Source organism: Ambystoma mexicanum, chromosome 7p, assembly GCF_040938575.1.
Source record: "Ambystoma mexicanum isolate Mex_15411 chromosome 7p, UKY_AmexF1_1, whole genome shotgun sequence".
NCBI classification, from domain to species: Eukaryota; Metazoa; Chordata; class Amphibia; order Caudata; family Ambystomatidae; genus Ambystoma; species Ambystoma mexicanum.
Window position 1 is genome coordinate 53,117,272 of NC_090939.1, and position 22,661 is coordinate 53,139,932.

The 22,661-nt window shown below is 51.2% G+C and overlaps 2 protein-coding genes across 5 annotated transcripts in view; one reads left to right on the forward strand and one right to left on the reverse strand.

Annotated features, from left to right (window-relative positions):
• GDAP2 (ganglioside induced differentiation associated protein 2) overlaps positions 1 to 22,661 on the forward strand; it is a 1,016,820-nt gene that overhangs the window by 238,146 nt on the left and 756,013 nt on the right. The window lies entirely within an intron of this gene.
• On the reverse strand, positions 9,815 to 15,703 carry LOC138525680 (parvalbumin beta-like). The gene is made up of 5 exons (XM_069635759.1): positions 15,569 to 15,703; positions 15,276 to 15,343; positions 13,193 to 13,325; positions 11,122 to 11,231; positions 9,815 to 10,067 (listed from the first exon to the last, which is right to left on the reverse strand). The coding sequence occupies exons 2-5, from the start codon at positions 15,334 to 15,336 to the stop codon at positions 10,042 to 10,044; spliced, it is 330 nt and encodes a 109-aa protein (XP_069491860.1). The 5' UTR covers positions 15,337 to 15,343; positions 15,569 to 15,703; the 3' UTR covers positions 9,815 to 10,041.

Here is a 22,661-nt window from a genome sequence, read left to right on the forward strand (position 1 = left end):
ACACATTCTTCAATTGTTAAAAATTAACATACAAAAATATCCTCTGATAGGTCCTTTAAAATTGTTAAAATGAGTTCAGAAAATCTCATCATATGATATATCAGATTCGTGTCATTCCCATCCATCAGTCTTTGCCATGTGATTTCTATCTCCTCAATTAGACTAGAATTTTTATATTTTAAGAGATACTTTTCACAAAGATTTGCAAGACTTTCACAGTGACATAGCAAATGTTTGGCAGTTTCAATTTGTTCCGTGCCACATAATCTGCAAAAACTTATGCTTCTCTCATAACCCAATTTTGCACCAAGGATCTCCATCGTGTCACAACGATTAAATTTAAACATGAAATACTGTCTTACAATGGCTGCAATGGGGAAAGCATTCAGATATTTTGGTTTCGCAGATAGTAGGGACCAATGCTCAAGAAATAAGCCACTTGTGGATTTTGTGGCCAAGGAAATCCTATCACGTTCCTTTGCATGGCTATATATTACTCCTTGTAGTAGTTTTTTGATCTTGGCTTGCTTTAAAGGTAACCAGCTCCTTTCATTATCAGCGGCCCATTTCACATATACCATGTGTAATCTGCTCAAAGATTTCAAATGTTTTTTGTGCCCCTCCTTAAAATAGTTATTCATCGATTCGACCACAAATTTGCTAGTGGACAGCGTGCTTAACTTTGCATATAGCATTGCAGATTTATATTCCAATATATCTTTTGCAAATCCAAAATCACCTTCTAATAAAATGTATTCACAGGATATAGCAGTAAGTAATCTAAACAGCCATTTAAAAAATGTTCCTTCTAATTTAGACATTTAATTAGCAAATTTACTTCCCCCATATCTCTGCTCCATAGAGTAGAGCAGATATTATTTAACTGGTATATAATAGTAAAATGGTATTCACTGAAATTCCCCCTTGCTTACCAATGAATTTACTAATTGCACCAGCGTTTTTTAAACATACGAGTTTAGTTGCCCTCCAATGATGATTCCACAACAGCTTCGAGTCTATTATGACTCCAAAGTACCGGTAACATTCCACTTTCTCAAGCATCTCTGAGTTCACCATCCACTTAAAGTTGTTAGACCAGGTTTGTTTCGTATTTCCCAGAAAGGCCATCACCTTAGTTTTTGCAGTATTAATCTTTAGCCCATTCTTTTCTGTGAATTGAATCAGACAGTTTAGCCTTTTTTGTAGCCCTGCCGGCGTGTAGTCTTAACAGGACCAAGTCATCAGCGTATCCTAGCCATGGGAGACCTATCATACCCATCTTCACTGGATTGACCATTCTTTCATCTAACTCGCTCATGCAATCGGCCAGGTAAAGATTAAACCGTGTGGCTGCTAGCCTACAACCTTGTTTTACTCCACATACTGTGGGAATTGCTTGCGAAAGATGTCCTTCTCCGTCCAAACATACTCTAACTGAAGTGTCGGAGTATAGTAGTTGTATCATATATAATAACCCTTCTGGTATCCCCCACAGCTTCAATTTGTTCCATAATTCCTCTCTTACCACTGTATCAAACGCGGCTGAAAAATCTATGAACACCACATACACTGGTAACTTGCGAACATTCCACGAGTATTCAACTGCTCATACTAAATTGATTATATTGTGGGTTGTAGAGGATTTCGCTCGAAACCCTGCTTGATAAATTGGCAGAAACGTATTCCCCTCAATCCATATGTTTAGAAAATCCAATAATACTTTTGCAAATATTTTTGCCGGGATGGCCAGCATTCGGCAATTTTTAGGGTCTTTCCATTCGCCCTTTTTGGATATCGGCAATATTATACTTTCATGCCATGTTTTTGGGATCCTCCCATTCATACCGATCCATCTAAACAGTATATTAAGTACTTTTGCCCATACTTCCGGTGCCAGCCGTTATAGGGCATTGCATGTCCCGCCAGGGCCTGTGGCTCTTGAGGAATACATTTTTTCAATCATGGTAACCAGAGAAGTTTCAGAATAATTACCTACCCATGTTGCCTGACTTATCGTCAACTCAACTTTTCTAGTCTCATCAGAGCCCAAGGTGTTTTTTGCATGCATGATCCAATCTTTTCCCGGCACACTATTAATTATAAGAGTGTGTTTTTTTACATCATTTATTGCTCTCCACATCCCCTGCTGATTGTTACTTCTCGCTTGTGCTGCATTGTATAGCCATGCTTCACATGCTTTATTTTTTTTATGGTTTCGTAGCCACTTCCTATGTTGTTTTTTTTAACCATTTTATCTGTTTGGTGGCATCATTACTCTTGGCTTCCGCAATTCGCTTAATGGCTTTCCTAAGCACATTTTTAGCTTTATTAATTGCTGGATCATATGCTTCCCGTATGTAAGATTCCATTTCTCACAGTTGCTGGAATACTTCTGTTTTTTGGAGGCAGCTTCTTTGGTCTTACTTATGACCACTTCATATTTCCCAATAATTTCGCTATGGGTAGCTACTTGTCTATCATCTATTTTATCCCACCACTTTTGTAATTCATTAACTGCTACCGCATTCACTTTTTCTAATTTTGTGGGATTCCATGTAATCCGATTTGCGGCTTTATTTACTTCTATGTTTCCGGCCATGTGATAATCTGCCTCCTCTTTTGGGTATTCCAACATTACAATTAGTGGTAGATGGTCACTTTCTTCTCGGCTTCCTGTTGCCATATCAATAATGAAACTATTGGCCTTTTCATTCACAATAATGTAGTCAATTGTTGTTATACTACCCCATGCAACTCTTGTCACACCTCGTTTAGCATCACCTTTAGTGGACCCATTAAACATAATCAACTGTTGACTCAGGATCAACGTGCACCAGGCTTCCCCATATTTTTTGCAGAATCCCATTTCAATAGGACCAGAGCCCCTATCCCCACACATTTGATCCTCTGGTAGAATTATTTTAGCCTTAAAATCACCTGCCATTATAATGGAAAGCTCAGGATTATGTTCTGTTATAATTTTTGTTAACTTCTCTACATTTACTTTATTCTGAGTCCTATTTGGGGGGGTTGTATATATTTATGAGTAGAATACTCTGGAATCAGGGGATATTAGTTTTTACAGTCCAAGGATCATCTCATTGGACCAGCTAGATTTAACACCAGTCCATGGATGTTTAATGGCTGTTCAAAGTCCACTTTTTGGGCGGCCTCCAGGACATTTGGATGCCAGGCTTTGAATAGAGCACCATCCGTCTATGTAACTTATTTCATATAGCCATGTCTCCTGCAGTGTGACTAGGCAAAAGCTATCCAAGTTTTTAAGCAACCCATCTTTTTTTTCATAATGCATATTCCCTCTAGTATTCCATGAGATCATCATGTTGATATCATCAGGCTCTTTGTTCTAATCTTGGTTTAAACTCTATTGGTAGCCATTGCCAGTAGCCGATATTATCTAAATCACTGTTAATCTCATCATGACCCTTTATGTTGCCAGCCTTCCTAGGTTGGCTAGTATTACTAACAACAGTTTGTTTCGCGAGCTCTTTTTCATCTTTTGACAATTTAGATGGATTCATTTCTGCTGGCAACTCATTCATAGTTGCTATTCTTGAATTCTCACTTCTTTTTTACCTCTGTTACTGACCTCAGATATTTCATCTTGCGCATAGAAGTTTCAATGCAAGTGTATCCTAATTTGTTAAAATACTCTTGATGGCTTAGAATAAATTCAAGAGTAGTAGCTTCTGTACACCACACATTAGTGGTGACTAATTGTGGAGTTACTAATTGGTCTATCTTAAAATCACTTGATTTTACAGTCTGCAGAGGGACTACCATCGCACAAAGTTCAACTATGCGTGGTCTATTTAGTATCTCAATTTGGCCAGATTTATCAATAGTCTGCAACTGTAATGCATTAACAAAGTTTAGTGGATCTCTCTTGTAGGTAGGTCCGTACACTTTACCATTACTATTTTTGCCTTAAGTGTACTGCTTTTCTGGCCTGTTTCTCCTCCACATCAACTTCCTGGGAAGATTCTGGTTCAGGACAAGAAGCTAGGTCCTGGTCATGCTCAGTACTCTCTTCCACGAAAAGAGTTTTTATAGCTTTTAGTACCTTGGTAGAGATTTCTTGGTTATTCATCTTCTTTTCATTCTTTTCCTTTTTCTTTATTGGGACTACCCACTCATCCAGAGTCGGGGCTACTGATTTATTCAGGAGATTAGTAGACTTTAATATCTTTTGCACTTTACTTGACTACTTTTTCTTGTTCCGACTATTGATTCCAATCTTATCTACTGGAGCGTGGATTGTCGCTGTGTGTTTGTCTGAGTAGTTAGGTTCTTTGGTGATGTGAATAGGTTTGGGTCTCACAGATTCTAACATGACCTCTATTGCGCGTGTGGGTGTACATTCTTCCATACTGTTAGGCATGGCTTCATCTCACAATGCATCCATTGTAGATCACTCTCTCTAGGGCTTCTTGAGACAATGGTCTGTGTATTTTCAATGGTCTTTGTATTTTTTTCTTTGTTTCGTGGACTTTTTCCTATTTCTACAAACCACAGCATTACAATCAATGGAATACCCCACAGCCTGAAGATTCTGATTGTTGTCGCTCTTGGCCATTGTGGGCTTGGGTTCAGAACCAACTGGGGCAACCATATTTGAGGACATTTCAGTATTGGTACTTACTTCTCTGAATGTCGCACACTCTTTGATAGAACCTTTGTGCAATAGGACAGTGTGACTATCTAGCTTGCGTTCTGTAGTATCACATCTGTCTACAATCTCAGTTAGCACCCGTTCCAGGGCTTCCCATAGTTCTTCATTTTTAAGGGGAATAAAGCTCTTATTTCCTTTTGATTGTTTACTATTTATGGAAATCCTACTGGTATTCAGGCTAGGATTGAGGACAGGCACTTTTGTGTTTGTCGCCTCAGTTGATGCAACAGAATAAGTTATTAGACCAGAGATTGGGTCAACTATAACTTTCTTTTGCACCCTTAACTAGTTTACTCTGTTGCTCAATATCAAGGCTACAATCCTCCTCATTGTCAACTTCCTGATACCTAGCTTTGTTTAATGTTTCAGGCATCATAGGATCTAGTTAATGCCAGTTAATAGAATCACTGGCATTGGTCATTTTGGGACGGGACAACTCTGTGCCACTCCATATGGCCATATCGGTACAAGCATTGCGTGGATCTGTCGTACTTGTCATCTTGTAGGCATTCATCTTAACTCTGCTACTTTGAGCTTCTAACGGCTCCGAGAGTAATTTAGCTCCAATACACGGCAGTCTATTAGAGAGATCGTCCACCAGGTCGGCATTTATTTCTTTTATTACACTCTCTGCCAATTTGGTGTTACCCGACTTTGTGGACTCGATTTTATCAAAGAAAGTCGTCATTTTGGCTAATTTGGCTTCAGGCAGTAGACCTTGTTTGCTTATAATCTTCCTTTTACAAGCACGGTTTGGTCGCTGTATCATTTCAGTTAATTTTCTTACTTCCTTGTCTATGCTACTATTAGACCTTCGATCGATCATCAATCAGGTTTTATTAATATGTCAATCGCTCACACTTGGGAAACAAATCCACTCACCTTACGCTTCCCCTCACTAGCACACACACACTGTCGGCTGTGATGTTCCTACTGTTATTAGCGATCATACAGAATTTGTATTCCTCCCTCTAGTGAAGCTGCTTTATATTTTTGTTATCCTACAACATAGGTCCTGCTCTATGCGCCACGTACAGCAAACCGTACTTCCACGTACTTCGAAGTGCGCGCGCGAGGTGCGCTAGGAGCACAGCTGATATGGGTTTCCTCCAGAGCACAAGGGGAGTAACCACACACACGTGACAGAGAAAACAAAGAAAGGTACTAAGTTAGTCAGACGGGCAGAGCCGCTTTACCCAACCTACTGGTTGCAATGAAAGCAGAGAAAGAGGCTAGAGAAATCACAAGGGCAGAGCCGCTCTACACAACCCACTGGCTCACTTGTTAAACACTTCAGGAGAAACAAAGGAGGGGGCTTTAGTTAGCTAAAAACACATAACGCAGGCTTTCCCGTGCTCATTCCATAGTCCACGTATTGAAGGGAAATTCCTGCAATATTTACTTTTCTTAAAGGGACATCAGCCACACGGTGCTGCAGTGAAACTGTTCCTCCGGCTAGATTTCAGTAAAAGTCTCTTTGAAGTCTGTGAGCTTTTAATGTCAAACAGCTTCTCCCACCAGCAAACAGTACTTTCACGTACTTACGTTCCCTCAGTCTCTGCTATGAGGGGTAATGGAGAAATGTCTGACAAAGTAGATGCTGGGAATCCAAAAAGAAGCAGAACCATTTCAGGGCAGGAAAGGTACTTCTGACGAACACGTGTCTGCACTTCCAATTAATTCTGATGAGCAAGTGGATGAAATGATTAATTTCTCCACCTACTCAATGACAAATTTGTTGACCCCCATTAATTGAAGCATCAGCTCAACCAGCTGATCTTGAAAGAGAACCGCAAACTTCCCTTGTGTTATATTCATCTGTTGTGGAGAGTCCTCTCCGTAAGAGCAAAGAGGTTAATGGTCAAACAAGTAGTGCTAATAACCTTGTCCCTCCATTTACACTCTAGAGCAAAAGAGAACACTCTTGAATTGTGATTCAGTGTTGACAAATGTGTTTGCCACCCATAACTACTTTTACTGCCACAGCCGCATTCATATAGCTGCTTACTCTTTGAGAGGTTGCCTACATCTAAAGCTAACACTATTCTAAATAGATCAAATGTGTTGAATTTGTTTGTTATCTCCTCATAGCGCTCTATCCAATCTAGGGATATTGATCAAGTCGAGTTTTTGAGTGACCTCCAGTTAGATGGGGTGTTCTTGGACATTAAGTCGAGATTGGTAACGTCCATCATCTTGGAAGCTGCTCCTTTACGTCTCCTGTTGGGATACGATCTGTATCTGTCTGAAGTTTGTAGAGCTTATTTCTAGAGTTAATAAAGGTTGAGTGTTTAAAGGAAGAGTGTGAAAACAACCGCCCTGTATTCCCATCTCTGAAAGTGACTTGGTGTTTTACCAATTCCTTAGTAAGAAGAATCACTGAGCGATCTCAATCCTCTTGTTTAACGAGGGATGAAGACAATTGATCCTGGCTGGCAGGGGCTCTTGTGGCTGCAAGTAATGTGGAGCTAGATCAGAGAAGGGCATCGGCTGAAATCCTGATGGCAGTCTAAATGACAAGGGGATGGAATTGCAGGAATGAAAACCGCCCAATTTATTTCTTCGTGTCCACATATTTTGCGACACAAGGAAATGCCCTGTTTTTTTTTAAATATTGATTAACACTAATTGGAAGCCTTTAGACTTGACTAGCAATGCTTTTATTGGTAGTATTGCTGATGTATTGAATGATTGTTTAGGTGATTCTGTGATCTATGCAATTGTGCTTTGTGGTGATTTGAACATTGCCTTTTTCCGATTTAGATTCTCACTTGCCCAATCAAGTTGCGGGTCATTTAGCAGCATTACTTTGATGGACTCGAGGTTTATTATATGCTAAATGGTAATGTCGCGGGTGATAATCCAGCCAGGGCCACCTGGGGTACGGAGGGCCAGCAAGCTTCCTTGGATTGCTTTGTTTCAGGTGTCATCTTTATGTATGTATCCAGTCCTGCCTCCATCCTGTACTGATCATGGAATGTTGCAATCCAGGTGGGTTTTGACCTCAATCAATAGGCATGAGAAAATGTATGCCCCTGAATTGGAAGTGAATACCAGAGGATATCGGGTTTGGTGGAATGAAGATTTACTGTTCAAGTAGAATAGAGGCTTGTCTTCTGTGTTTGCTAACCTCAAGACAGGTAAAGATCCATCACTCAGTGATGGTCTTAAATCCCCTTCTGCTCAAAAGGCCAGATTCAACTAGACTATATTATAAACCTAGACACAGGTTTGACTTTTGAGTTCAGCAGGAAAAGAGGGCTTTGAGATCTGCGATTAGGAGTGGCGACTGTTTTGGGTAAAAGTGCTCGTATTGCAGTAATCAAGAAATTGAAATAAAAAGTTGGTTGCGTGGCCATCGGGCTGCAATGGCCCAGCATGACGCGGGAAGGTTTGCTTGTGGTCTTAACGTCCAAACGGTCAGGGGAATTTTGGAAGCTAATTAAGCGATGCCACTTATCACAGCATGCTCAGCAGGTCAATCAAGTCTCTGAGGAGGCATGGATTACTTATTCCGCCCATATTTTTATTTTATTTGGTATTTAGTCACCTTTTCATTAATACAATCGTGTTCATAAACCCGAGTAACCTCATCAACCTTATTTATCATCAACCCCCTCCCCCCCCTCACGTGCTACCATGACCGTCCACCCATTGGGACGTTGAGGCGACTAGTCGCATCCGTAGGTTCTGATATTTCTTGCGTTGCAGGTTCTGCATATAGTGCGCTGGCCCATCAGCTAGCCTATTCAACCAGAAAATCCAGGAGGACCATAGACCACACTTTTTCAGTCAGTCTCAGAGATTAGGGTTTCCACCTCCCCATTTGATTGAGAAGGTTTGCATCCTAGCCCCCCACCCACTAGTTATGAAATGTATGGAAGAAAAGGCCACTTGCACACTCGACAGTGGAGGGGGCATGGAGGCTTTTAGACGCAATTTAAAGACCTGGTTGTTTCCGAGACAATTGGATTTAAGATCTTAGCGCCTTGGTGATTTGTTTGAGGTGAGGCACCACACTATATAAAACTTCCATCTACCTATGACTACTGTGACACTCTGGCGGGGCACCAATGGGAAAGTGGTATTAAAGCACGAGCCTGTCTAGTATATCACCTGTGAGAACAATCATTAAAAGTCAGCGGGAGTAAACCTGCCCATGCCAATCTAGATCATCAACCTGCTGGTCTCAGTGGGCTAATGCACTTGCTGCACTGATCAGTGTATCCTGCAGGCCGCACATTCATTTCCCGATGAGATGCTGATACAGGCGCGCTTGCTCTGCTGGGACCTTGTGACTTCTCAACATTTAGGAAATGGGTTTCACTTATTTATCTCCATGTTTTCAGAGCAGAGGGACAGCGCATGCCTGAGGGTTCCCAGGGCAAGGGTGCAGAATCTAAGAGAACTGATAGTGGGCATGGAGTATTGCGTGGGGTGATCACTCATGACCCCAGTCTAAACCTGCTGTATTTATTTATTCTAATTTGTAAAGCGCGCACCAGCCTGGGCGCATCGTGACGCTTGTTAAAGTTTTCTTAGTTACAGATGGTTTAAACAGTTGCAGATTACAGTGCAGGCATGAAAAGGAGCAGAGCATTCAAAAGGATTAGGTGATGGGGGAGGTTTTGAGGTTTCTTCAGAGTAGAAAACTCACTCCTTGCTTTCTGATGTCTGTGGGTAAAGCGTTCCATAATTTGGCTGCAATGTGGGGGAAGCCTAACCTGCCAGTTTTGGACCTGTTGATGTCTGGGGTGTGAAGTTGGTTTGTGTAGTTAGTCCTAGTAGGTCGTGTAGAAGTGGATTTAGATATAGTCTCTGATGGGTAAGATCGTGCTGTGAGGGTGAGGCATTTGTGGGGGAGGATTTTAAAAGTGCTGCCCTCTTTAACCGGGAGCCAGTGAGCTTCCTGTCTGGCCTGGGAAATATGTTCCCTTTTGGGGATGCTTAATGCTCTGTGTGATTTGGAGTCATTTTCAGATGTACCTGCTAGGAGGGCATTGCAATAGTCTAGTTTAGCACCAATGGTATTAAACTATCCTCCTGTCCTCGATCCCACCTCCTCTCTTCCCCCTCCTCCCGAGGGCAACAGTCTGCAAGAAAACCAGAAGGCACAAGGAATTCAAAATAGAGTGATTTATTGAAGAAGTGTGTCCTGAAAGGTGCCCTGAGATGCGGTCTTTTTCACGGTCATTGTCGAGATGAGACGGAGGTCGGCGAAGGGGCACTTCCGGTGTCTGAGAGAAGCCGCAGCGCCAGTCCAGTGTATAAAATGTACAAATAAGCAGGTGCTTTTCAAGTAAGACAGAGTGGGGTGCAAGCAGCTTGGTCTTCCTCTTGGGGGAGTCTTAGTTCTTGAGCAGGGCAAAGAATTCTGCAATGAAACACACAGGCGGGTTAGTCGAGAGATCAGGAATTTCCCTGCAATGTTTAATGGCTTCAAAGCTGACACTGTCTACGCCGCCATATTCGCGCCTGGGTGGGGCCCAAACCTCCCCCCTTGACCCAGTCCGATTGCAATCCTGGACAGTGCCTACTGGACAATCTGTGATTGAACCTGCATAGTAACCCTGCCCCTAAAACCCACCAATGTCACGCAGAAGAGATCCCAACTGGTTTCGCCCAAGGAGATTGGCTGTCGCAGCCAGTGCCAGCCAGAAGAGCTGGACTGGCTATTGCAGCACTCGCTGCCTGCACCCAGTGCCGCCATCAGGTGCAACTAAACCATGCAGTGCCACCTATACTACCAGCTAGTGCTGCCCAGAAGAGCTGGACTGGCTATTGCAGCACTCGCTGCCTGCACCCAGTGCCGCCATGCAGTGCAACTAAACCATGCAGTGCCACCTATACTACCAGCTAGTGCTGCCCAGAAGAGCTGGACTGGCTATTGCAGCACTCGCTGCCTGCACCCAGTGCCGCCATGCAGTGCAACTAAACCATGCAGTGCCACCTATACTACCAGCTAGTGCTGCCCAGAAGAGCTGGACTGGCTATTGCAGCACTCGCTGCCTGCACCCAGTGCCGCCATGCAGTGCCACCTATACTACCAGCTAGTGCTGCCCAGAAGAGCTGGACTGGCTATTGCAGCACTCGCTGCCTGCACCCAGTGCCGCCATGCAGTGCAACTAAACCATGCAGTGCCACCTATACTACCAGCTAGTGCTGCCCAGAAGAGGCTGGCTGTATGGGCCGCCTAATGCAGCCTGTATCAACCAGTGGAGATGGTCTGACTGGCCAACTAGCTGTGGCACCCAATGAGATGGGCTGTCGCCAGTGCCAACCAGAGGACATTCTGACTATGCCAAACAGTTTCACCCATGGGAGATGGCCTGCCCAGCTAGTCCGTCCACAGAAGGGTAGTTGCTTGTGCTGCAGCAGGAAGGCGCCTTCGAATACCCGGAAGCCATGCAAAAATGGGCGCTACTTACCATCCACTCCAATCTTGCCATCACCATCGGAGTCTCCAGCTGCCAAGAAGGCCTTGGTCTCGGCTGCGGTCAGAGCTCTTGCAGAGGAGTCGAAGTTCTGCAGGAAGAGACTGGGGGGAGGGAGGAGAAAGAGGATTAGGCGACCTGGTCTGTTTGCCTTATGCCCCCCCCCCGCCCATCTGTATGTCCCCTCCTGTGACCTCTGGGTCTTACGCGTGCACCACGCTGTTATGGGTGACCACTCGGAAGGAGGAAAGGACCCATTGAGGCGACCCCTCTAGTATTCTCAACTGCCACTAGATCACAGATCAGCATCGTGTGCATTGATCCACTGAGCAGGCCCACCTTGCTGGCCAATGTGCCGGCACGCTGGATCCAAGGTCCGCCGGATCTCGGGCCCGGCCTGCATGATAATCATGGCTGCACCCCTTCCTCAGGCCACTCGGGCGTCTTTGACCTTTTGCCAGTGCTTTAAATGAGATTAGAAATCGAGGGGGTGGGCTCCCTGGAGGGGGTGCAGCCTAAGTATGGGTGTACTTGGGTCACGCACCCTAATGAGAGCCCCCGCCCCCAAGCCTACCATTAATGCGCACAAAAGAAGGGGCTGGGGCATAAATTGTGTGACACCAGTGTGCCCCAGACCACATGCAACAGGTAGCCCTTTAATTAAAGGAGCCTTGTGGTAGGCAACGCTTTAACTTGGGTTCCTTGAATGAAAGGTCTGCCTGCTGCGGTCTTTATGCTCAGAAACGGGAGGAGGCCTGGACTGCCTAGCTCTCTTTTTGTTACCCAGTAAATGGGTTTAAGTGGGCCGGGGCCAGCCGGGGCTGGGCCCCGTCAGTCTCCAGAAAGGGCTCCTGACTAGCCCCGGCCAGGCGACGCCTCCGGCAGCCATGTAGAGGCTGCATGGTTATACGAGCTGTCTGCAGGTGTCGGCACTTGGTTAGAAGAAAGAACGGGAAAGAAAAGAAAAGGCACTGCCTTTTTCTTGTTTCTAAAGCGAAGCACTGACACTTGCCAGCAGCAGGTGTAACCATGCACTGGGCTGCCTGATGTATGTGTACTTGAAGCGGGAGGAGGCTTCATGATGGGTGATGACTAGTTACTTGGAAACAAAAGGAGAGACTGGGCCCTCCAGCCCTATTCCGGTTTCAAGTACAGAGACACCAGCAGCAAGCAGACCTTTCATTCAATGAGCCTGTGGTTAAAGCGGGCTCCTTGAATGAAAGGGCTGCCTGCTGCGTGCGAGTCGGGCACACTGGCGTCACACCTTTTGGTGCGCTGTTTGAAAGGCGCATCAGAGCTAATAATGCATCAGAGCTAATAATACCAGTGTGCCCCAGCTCCACCTCTTTTACCAGCCCCCTGCCCCCCTTAATAGAGGGGTGGGGGGGCTCTCGTTAGGCTGCGTGTCCTTAGGCCACACCCCCTAACTAGATCTCCCCTTTAACTTCCAATCCCACTTAAAGCATTCCTCATCAAAAGGACAGCTGGTCAGTCAGTCAGCCCTCCCGTTTCTATCCCAAAGCGGATTTACAGTGCCAGTGGCAATGTAGACATGTGTGGGTGCGCCACTGCCATGGATGTGATTTAAAGTGGAATTGATTTAAAGTGTGTGTTTGGAAAAGAAGCAGCATGAAAAAAATTGGAACATTTTTAAACTATTCTTTTGGACATTTCCTTTCGTTGGAGTTCAACTGCCAGCTCCACCCTTTCCGAACTCCGCCTCCTCGGAACTCCACCTTGTGGGACGCTCCTTCCCATTTCTACCAATGGGCGCACTGGTTTGGCATGCGCAGGTTACACTCCGATTCCTGCCACGGGCACACTAAGCTATTGAGTTTCCTGGGATTGGCATGTGTGACCCCTGCTGAGGCCTACGGCCGCATTGTGCCGTCTGCAGCGTGCACATGGATCTCGCTAGCAGAGGCGTTGCTGGGGGGTGGGGTGATAAGGGGGCTCTAGCTAGCCTCCAGTCCCGACAGTTCACCATCAGTGTAACCCCGGATCTTTTCCAGACCAAGCAACAGCCCTGGGTGCGCGCATGTGCCCCCCAGCCTGCTATACTCACCAGAGTTCTTCCTCCTCAATGTAGCCGCTGCAGTCCTGATCCAGGATGGCGAACACCTTCTTGCATTCATCGAGGGACTTGCCCTGGAGGCCGATCTTGGCGAAGAAAGCCTTGTAGTTGAAGGACTCGGCGGCTGTGGGAGAAGAGAAGGGGCACAGCATCAGGCGCGCTGCTCGGGTGGGAGCAGGAGGGGCGCAGGGCACAACATGCCTGCAGTGCTGAGCTGGGAGTGGGGCGCAGGGGCGGGGATCCTAGGGAAGCACTCTCTCTAGGCAGGGCCTAAGGCCGTTCCGCTCAGCTGGGCCTGGAGGGCTGGAGTGGGGTGACCGCTCTAACACTGGACCCGCAGCAGTAAGCGATATACGCCGAGGGTCACAGTCACTCCGTGTATGAGAAGAAGCCGGGATTGCAGGTCGGCTCTTTGGAATGTGAGGCCTGGAGGTGTAAGTCCCACTGAAGGGCCGTAGCTGGCGCAAACCGCACTGTTTGACTTTCCCGTCCGCTCTCCCCTTGCGTTGGATGCAGTGTGGCCTCGTCTCGTGTATTTAAAGGGGGCGTCGGGCGTGTCGGGATGTCCCCTCCCTCGCGCGTGCCAAGGCATCACGCGGGACTAGCAGGGCTCCGGGGTGCAGGGCGGGGCGGGGGAGAGAAGTAGGCGCGTTCTAGCCCCGGCCAGGCCCGGGCATCTGTCAAGGTGGCCGGCCACCCGTACTTGCCGTGGCAGAGTGATTTGCGACACAATGTTTCCCCGGGCGGGGCCCACGCAGCCTCGGACGCCCCACTGTGTGAGTTGTTGGATGTACTGTGTGTTTGAGGGGTGCTGGGGGTCCGGGGACTGGAGAGCTAAAGGAGACCAGGAAGGTTAGTGGGTGGATGACACTCGTGGGGGTGGGGGGGGGGGCGCATCTGAGAGCTGGATGGACAGGGGGCAGTGACAGTATAGCCCAGCATTGGGCAGCGTGTGAGATCCATGCAGGGAGAGGCCGACAGTGTGGACAGGGCAGAGATGCAGAGCCTGTGGAGCAGAGCTGCGGCCGGGAAAGCGCCTCAGTGGGCCACAGGGAGGACGCGAAGCGGATTCCCGCGCGCAGATTAGTAGGGGACGCGAGGTAGACTGGGAGTCTGGGAAAGAGGCCCCAAGCGCACCGTATTGGGTCTGTGTAGAGCTGGAGACCTTAACAGATGGGCCTACAGTGTACGAGCCAGAGGGGCTGCATTGGGATGATGCACAGGCAGAGAGGGGCTGGAGATCATAAAAGACGGGCCTACATTGTACGAGCCAGAGGGGCTGCATTGGGTCGATGCACAGGCAGAGAGGGGCTTGAGACCTTAACAGATGGGCCTACAGTGTACGAGCCAGAGGGGCTGCATTGGGATGATGCACAGGCAGAGAGGGGCTGGAGATCATAAAAGACGGGCCTACATTGTACGAGCCAGAGGGGCTGCATTGGGATGATGCACAGGCAGAGAGGGGCTGGAGACCATAAAAGACGGGCCTACAGTGTACGAGCCAGAGGGGCTGCATTGGGATGATGCAGAGAGGGGCTGGAGATCATAAAAGACAGGCCTACATTGTACGAGCCAGAGGGGCTGCATTGGGATGATGCACAGGCAGAGAGGGGCTGGAGACCATAAAAGACTGGCCTACAGTGTACGAGCCAGAGGGGCTGCATTGGGATGATGCAGAGAGGGGCTGGAGACCATAAAAGACGGGCCTACAGTGTACGAGCCAGAGGGGCTGCATTGGGATGATGCAGAGAGGGGCTGGAGATCATAAAAGACGGGCCTACATTGTACGAGCCAGAGGGGCTGCATTGGGATGATGCACAGATAGAGAGGGGCTGGAGACCATAAAAGATGGGCCTACATTGTACGAGCCAGAGGGGCTGCATTGGGATGATGCACAGGCAGAGAGGGGCTGGAGATCATAAAAGACGGGCCTACATTGTACGAGCAGAGGGGCTGCATTGGGTGGATGCACCGGCGGTGAGGGGCTGGAGACCATAAAAGACGGGCCTACATTGTATGAGCCAGGGGGGCTGCATCAGGTTGACGCACGGGCAGCGAGGGGCTGGAGACCTACCTGAGCAGCTCTGCAGGGCGGCAGCGATGTCCGCATCAGACAGGATTCCAGCGAAGGCCATGGCGAAGCTGTGGAGAAGGAGAGATCGGGTGACTCTCAGCCCTTTACACACACACATTGACCCTCGCCCACCACCCTCTCCAGGCCCGGGCCCAGCTGCTGTTCCCAGAGCGGCCTGCTGCTCGGCTCCCCGTGGACAGCAGGTGCTCTCCCAGGAGGGCCCCTTGCCCGTCCTTGGGACTCCATCGAGCGGCTCCCGTTTTCCTGCTGCCCGCCGCAGCCCATCCACTCACCGTGCTTGGGTTCTGTCTCAAGGTGGCGAAGGAGAGTTGTTGAGATCTTCGGCAATCTTAGCCCGGCCCTGTCCCCTTTTATACCCCTGCGCCGAGCGCCAGGCCCTTATACAGCAGTCCTGGGGCCATGCCCGAGCAGGGGACACCCACCCTCCGCGAAACGCTAGCCGACCAAACTTGCTGGCTGGCCAAAATGATATTTTTATCCCTGTGGAATGCCCCCAGCACTTTCCACAATATTGAACGTTTATAGGCAGGGAGGGCAGTGCGCAGAACATGTGTGTTCCACCCTGCGCCTATCTGGAGGTGACGCCCATCGGGGGTGGCACACGGTCATTCGAAGTCTGCTCTTACTGCTCTGCTCACACTTGCACGACGTTAAAACACGTGTGCACAATGGATACCAAGTCCACTCGCTAATTGTTTTCAGTTCCGAACCCAATTGCTGAAGTGCACGACACTCCAGCACGTCTGCCCGCTCTAGGGACCGCCACTGGCCCAGCTGGTGACCAGGGTCAAGGGGTTCCATCATGGAGGGAAAGTGGTTTGGGCCTAAAAGCTGGATTCTTTAGGGCACTGAGGGCAGCAGAGGAATGGGCAGTGCGTCCAGAAACATGCAGAGCACGGCACCCCTCCACCTGGGAGCGTTGGTGTGGGCACCATAGGAGGCAGAATGCCCGGCAGTGGGCATTTTCCTGTCTGTTTTGTCCTCCATTGAGACCCGCAAGGGGAGAGGGAATTGTGAAGTGGGGGAGTAAGGGAAGTTGGCTACACCCCCACCACTAGCCGCCGTCGTGGAGGGGGGGGCATTATTGTGCCCTCTGCCTATCTCACAGCCCTCAGCGTTATCTCTGCCCCCTCCGGCCCCCCACATATCATGGATCTCTGAAGGAGCATGGCCCGCCAGTGGAGAAACGCACACCATGTCTGCCTATCTCACAGCCCTCAGCGTTATCTCTGTGCCCCCCCGCCCGGCCCCCCTCCCCCCTATCATGGGGCTCTGAAGGAGCATGGCCCGCCAGTGGCGAAACACGCACCATGTCTGCCTATCTCACAGCCCTCTGCGTTATCTCTGCCCCCTCACCCCCCCTATCATGGGGCTCTGAAGGAGCATGGCCCGCCAGAGGAGAAACACGCACCATGTCTGCCTATCTCACAGCCCTCTGCGTTATCTCTGCCCCCCCACCCCCTCCTATCATGGGGCTCTGAAGGAGCATGGCCCACCAGAGGAGAAACACGCACCATGTCTGCCTATCTCACAGCCCTCTGCGTTATCTCTGCCCACCCGCCCCCCACATATCATGGGTTTCTGAAGGAGCAGGCCCGCCAGTGGAGAAACACGCACCATGTCTGCCTATCTCACAGCCCTCTGCGTTATCTCTGCCCCGCCGCCCCCCACATATCATGGGGCTCTGAAGGAGCATGGCCCGCCAGTGGAGAAACACGCACCATGTCTGCCTATCTCACAGCCCTCTGCGTTATCTATGCCCCCCCAACCCCCTCCCCCCTATCATGGGGCTCTGAAGGAGCATGGCCCGCCAGAGGAGAAACACGCACCATGTCTGCCTATCTCACAGCCCTCTGCGTTATCTCTGCCCCCCCCCCCTATCATGGGGCTCTGAAGGAGCATGGCCCGCCAGAGGAGAAACACGCACCATGTCTGCCTATCTCACAGCCCTCTGCGTTATCTCTGCCCCCCCACCCCCCTATCATGGGGCTCTGAAGGCGCATGGCCCGCTAGTGGAGAAACACGCACCATGTCTGCCTATCTCACAGCCCTCTGCGTTATCTATGCCCCCCCAACCCCCTCCCCCCTATCATGGGGCTCTGAAGGAGCATGGCCAGCCAGAGGAGAAACACGCACCATGTCTGCCTATCTCACAGCCCTCTGCGTTATCTCTGCCCCCCCACCCCCCCTATCATGGGGCTCTGAAGGAGCATGGCCCGCCAGAGGAGAAACGCGCACCATGTCTGCCTATCTCACAGCCCTCTGCGTTATCTCTGCCCCCCCGCCCCCCACATATCATATGGGTTTCTGAGGGAGCATGGCCCGCCAGTGGAGAAACACGCACCATGTCTGCCTATCTCACAGCCCTCTGCGTTATCTATGCCCCCCCAACCCCCTCCCCCCTATCATGGGGCTCTGAAGGAGCATGGCCCGCCAGAGGAGAAACACGCACCATGTCTGCCTATCTCACAGCCCTCTGCGTTATCTCTGCCCCCCCACCCCCCTATCATGGGGCTCTGAAGGAGCATGGCCCACCAGAGGAGAAACACGCACCATGTCTGCCTATCTCACAGCCCTCTGCGTTATCTCTGCCCCCCCGCCCCCTACATATCATGGGTTTCTGAAGGAGCATGGCCCGCCAGTGGAGAAACACGCACCATGTCTGCCTATCTCACAGCCCTCTGCGTTATCTCTGCCCCCCCACCCCCCACATATCATGGGGCTCTGAAAGAGCATGGCCCGCCAGAGGAGAAACACGCACCATGTCTGCCTATCTCACAGCCCTCTGCGTTATCTATGCCCCCCCAACCCCCTCCCCCCTATCATGGGGCTCTGAAGGAGCATGGCCCGCCAGTGGAGAAACACGCACCATGTCTGCCTATCTCACAGCCCTCTGCGTTATCTATGCCCCCCCAACCCCCTCCCCCCTATCATGGGGCTCTGAAGGAGCATGGCCCGCCAGAGGAGAAACACGCACCATGTCTGCCTATCTCACAGCCCTCTGCGTTATCTCTGCCCCCCCCACCCCCCCTATCATGGGGCTCTGAAGGAGCATGGCCCGCCAGAGGAGAAACACGCACCATGTCTGCCTATCTCACAGCCCTCTGCGTTATCTATGCCCCCCCAACCCCCTCCCCCCTATCATGGGGCTCTGAAGGAGCATGGCCCGCCAGTGGAGAAACGCGCACCATGTCTGCCTATCTCACAGCCCTCTGCGTTATCTCTGCCCCCCCGCCCCCCACATATCATGGGTTTCTGAAGGAGCATGGCCCGCCAGTGGAGAAACACGCACCATGTCTGCCTATCTCACAGCCCTCTGCGTTATCTCTGCCCCCCACATATCATGGGTTTCTGAAGGAGCATGGCCCGCCAGTGGAGAAACACGCACCTGTTTCTTTTGGGGAAATCACTTTCCCGCATTTATCACAAAAAATGCAACAATACACTTCACGTAGATCAAGCTAGCAAAGCACTGCAAATCACATCTGATCAAACGGGTACAATCAATTGTGCGTGGGGCCTGCCTGCTCCCCATGGGCGTGGGAGCCCTGCCTGCCTGCCTCCATGCATCTCCCCATGGGCGTGGGGGGTCATGCCTGCCTCCATGTAGCTCCCCATGGGCGTGGGGGCCCTGCCTGCCTCCATGCATCTCCCCATGGGCGTGGGGGCCCTGCCTGCCTCCATGCATCTCCCCATGGGCGTGGGGGTCATGCCTGCCTCCATGCATCTCCCCATGGGCGTGGGGGCCCTGCCTGCCTCCATGCATCTCCCCATGGGCGTGGGGGCCCTTCCTGCCTCCATGTAGCGCCCCATGGGCGTGGGGGGGTCATGCCTGCCTCCATGCATCTCCCCATGGACGTTGGGGCATGCCTGCCTCCATGTATCTCCCCATGGGCGTGGGGGTCATGCCTGCCTCCATGTATCTCCCCATGGGCGTGGGGGGTCATGCCTGCCTCCATGTATCTCCCCGTGGGTGTGGGGGTCATGCCTGCCTCCATGCCTCTCCCCATGGACGTTGGGGCCCTGCCTGCCTCCATGTAGCGCCCCATGGGCGTGGGGGGGTCATGCCTGCCTCCATGTAGCTCCCCATGGGCATGGGGGCCCTGCCTGCCTCCATGCATCTCCCCATGGGTGTGGGGGTCATGCCTGCCTCCATGCATCTCCCCATGGGTGTGGGGGCCCTGCCTGCCTCCATGTAGCGCCCCATGGGCGTGGGGCGGGGTCATGCCTGCCTCCATGCATCTACCCATGGACGTTGGGGCATGCCTGCCTCCATGTATCTCCCCATGGGCGTGGGGGTCATGCCTGCCTCCATGTAGCTCCCCATGGGCGTGGGGGATCATGCCTGCCTCCATGTAGCTCCCCATGGGTGTGGGGGTCATGCCTGGGGTAAAAGGAACCCCCCCCGAACAGATATAGATATCCTTAGGACCTCCACTAGCGGTAAACACAGATTTTAAGTCAACATTATTTTTTTAAACCAGCATAGTATAATTGTCATGCCTGCCTCCATGCATCTCCCCATGGGCGTGGGGGCCCTGCCTGCCTCCATGTAGCGCCCCATGGGGGTGGGGGGGGGTCATGCCTGCCTGCCTCCATGTATCTCCCCATGGGCGTGGGGGGTCATGCCTGCCTCCATGCATCTCCCCATGGGCGTGGGGGGTCATGCCTGCCTCCCTGCATCTCCCCATGGGCGTGGGGGCCCTGCCTGCCTCCATGTAGCGCCCCATGGGCGTGGGGGGGTCATGCCTGCCTCCATGCATCTCCCCATGGACGTTGGGGCATGCCTGCCTCCATGTATCTCCCCATGGGCGTGGGGGTCATGCCTGCCTCCATGCATCTCCCCATGGGCGTGGGGGATCATGCCTGCCTCCATGTAGCTCCCCATGGGTGTGGGGGTCATGCCTGGGGTAAAAGGAACCCCCCCTGAACAGATATAGATATCCTTAGGACCTCCACTAGCGGTAAACGCAGATTTTAAGTCAACATTATTTTTTTAAACCAGCATAGTATAATTGTCATGCCTGCCTCCATGCATCTCCCCATGGGCGTGGGGGCCCTGCCTGCCTCCATGTAGCGCCCCATGGGCGTGGGGGGGTCATGCCTGCCTGCCTCCATGCATCTCCCCATGGGCGTGGGGGGGGTCATGCCTGCCTCCATGCATCTCCCCATGGGCGTGGGGGCCCTGCCTGCCTCCATGCATCTCCCCATGGGCGTGGGGGATCATGCCTGCCTCCATGTAGCTCCCCATGGGTGTGGGGGTCATGCCTGGGGTAAAAGGAACCCCCCTGAACAGATATAGATATCCTTAGGACCTCCACTAGCGGTAAACGCAGATTTTAAGTCAACATTATTTTTTTAAACCAGCATAGTATAATTGTCATGCCTGCCTCCATGCATCTCCCCATGGGCGTGGGGGCCCTGCCTGCCTCCATGTAGCGCCCCATGGGCGTGGGGGGGTCATGCCTGCCTGCCTCCATGCATCTCCCCATGGGCGTGGGGGGGGTCATGCCTGCCTCCATGCATCTCCCCATGGGCGTGGGGGCCCTGCCTGCCTCCATGCATCTCCCCATGGGCGTGGGGGCCCTGCCTGCCTCCATGTAGCGCCCCATGGGCGTGGGGGGGTCATGCCTGCCTCCATGCATCTCCCCATGGACGTTGGGGCATGCCTGCCTCCATGTATCTTCTCATGGGCTTGGGGCCCTGCCTGCCTGCCTCCATGTATCTCCCCATGGGCGTGGGGGGTCATGCCTGCCTCCATGCATCTCCCCATGGGCGTGGGGCCCTGCCTGCCTCCATGTATCTCCCCGTGGGTGTGGGGTCATGCCTGCCTCCATGCCTCTCCCCACGGACGTCGGGGCCCTGCCTGCCTCCATGTAGCGCCCCATGGGCGTGGGGGGGGTCATGCCTGCCTCCATGCCTCTCCCCATGGACGTTGGGGCCCTGCCTGCCTCCATGTAGCGCCCCATGGGCGTGGGGGTTATGCCTGCCTCCATGTAGCTCCCCATGGGCGTGGGACCCTGCCTGCCTCCATGTAGCTCCCCATGGGCGTGGGGGTCATGCCTGCCTCCATGTAGCTCCCCATGGGCGTGGGGCCCTGCCTGCCTGCCTCCATGTATCTCCCCATGGGTGTGAGGGGTCATGCCTGCCTCCATGCATCTCCCCATGGGCGTGGGGGTCATGCCTGCCTCCATGCATCTCCCCATGGGCGTGGGGGTCATGCCTGCCTCCATGCATCTCCCCATGGGCGTGGGGGTCATGCCTGCCTCCATGCATCTCCCCATGGGCGTGGGGGCCCTGCCTGCCTCCATGTAGCGCCCCATGGGCGTGGGGGGGGGTCATGCCTGCCTCCATGCATCTCCCCATGGACGTTGGGGCATGCCTGCCTCCATGTATCTCCCCATGGGCGTGGGGCCCTGCCTGCCTGCCTCCATGTATCTCCCCATGGGCGTGGGGGGTCATGCCTGCCTCCATGCAGCTCCCCATGGGCGTGGGGGATCATGCCTGCCTCCATGTAGCTCCCCATGGGTGTGGGGGTCATGCCTGGGGTAAAAGGAACCCCCCCTGAACAGATATAGATATCCTTAGGACCTCCACTAGCGGTAAATACAGATTTTAATCAACATTTATTTTTTTTAAACCAGCATAGTATAATTGTGTGTCCCATACTTCCACTGCCTCACTAACAGCCACTGTGCAGGGTCAGAAGGAAGGGACAGAATCGTTTTTTTCAAGCTTTCGGAACTGAAGGAGACCGGCTCAAGCCTGGGAGGGGGAGGGAGGCCATGCCTGAGGGAGGCTCCTGCTGAAGAGAGATCTACCACCGACGCTCTGCTTGGAAAAAAGTCTGATCTACAGAGAGTTGGCTCTAGAAGATCAAAGGACTATAGCAGGGAGGTATTTTTTCAATTCTTAACTTGATTTTATTGAAATAATATAAAAAATGCCTCTTTTCTATAACTATAGGTTCCCTACCTAACAAAACTAACTGGGGTGTTTGTTGTGCGGTCAAAAGCGATAGTCTGCCAGCCAAGTCGCAGCTGCTCACTATTGTTCCAGAGGGCCAGCAAGTCACCCAAAATATTGTACAGAGCACTTTGGACTCCACTGAGACAGCTGGACTGTGTTAGCTGAAGGAACTCTTCTAAAACTCCATGCTTGGTTACAGAACTCTGGGTTCAAATCCGAGACACATGCGTACCCTTATCAACCAACAGATAGAGGAGTCTGCTTTGTGTGGGAAGGCAGGTGATGTCCCAGAGACAGCAAAAAAAAGAGCACGTGACTCTAAAGTCATTAAACCGAATAGCTAGCAAGCTCTACCCTCACTGCATGGTTTTTAACACCCGCCGCTTCTTTTCAAGG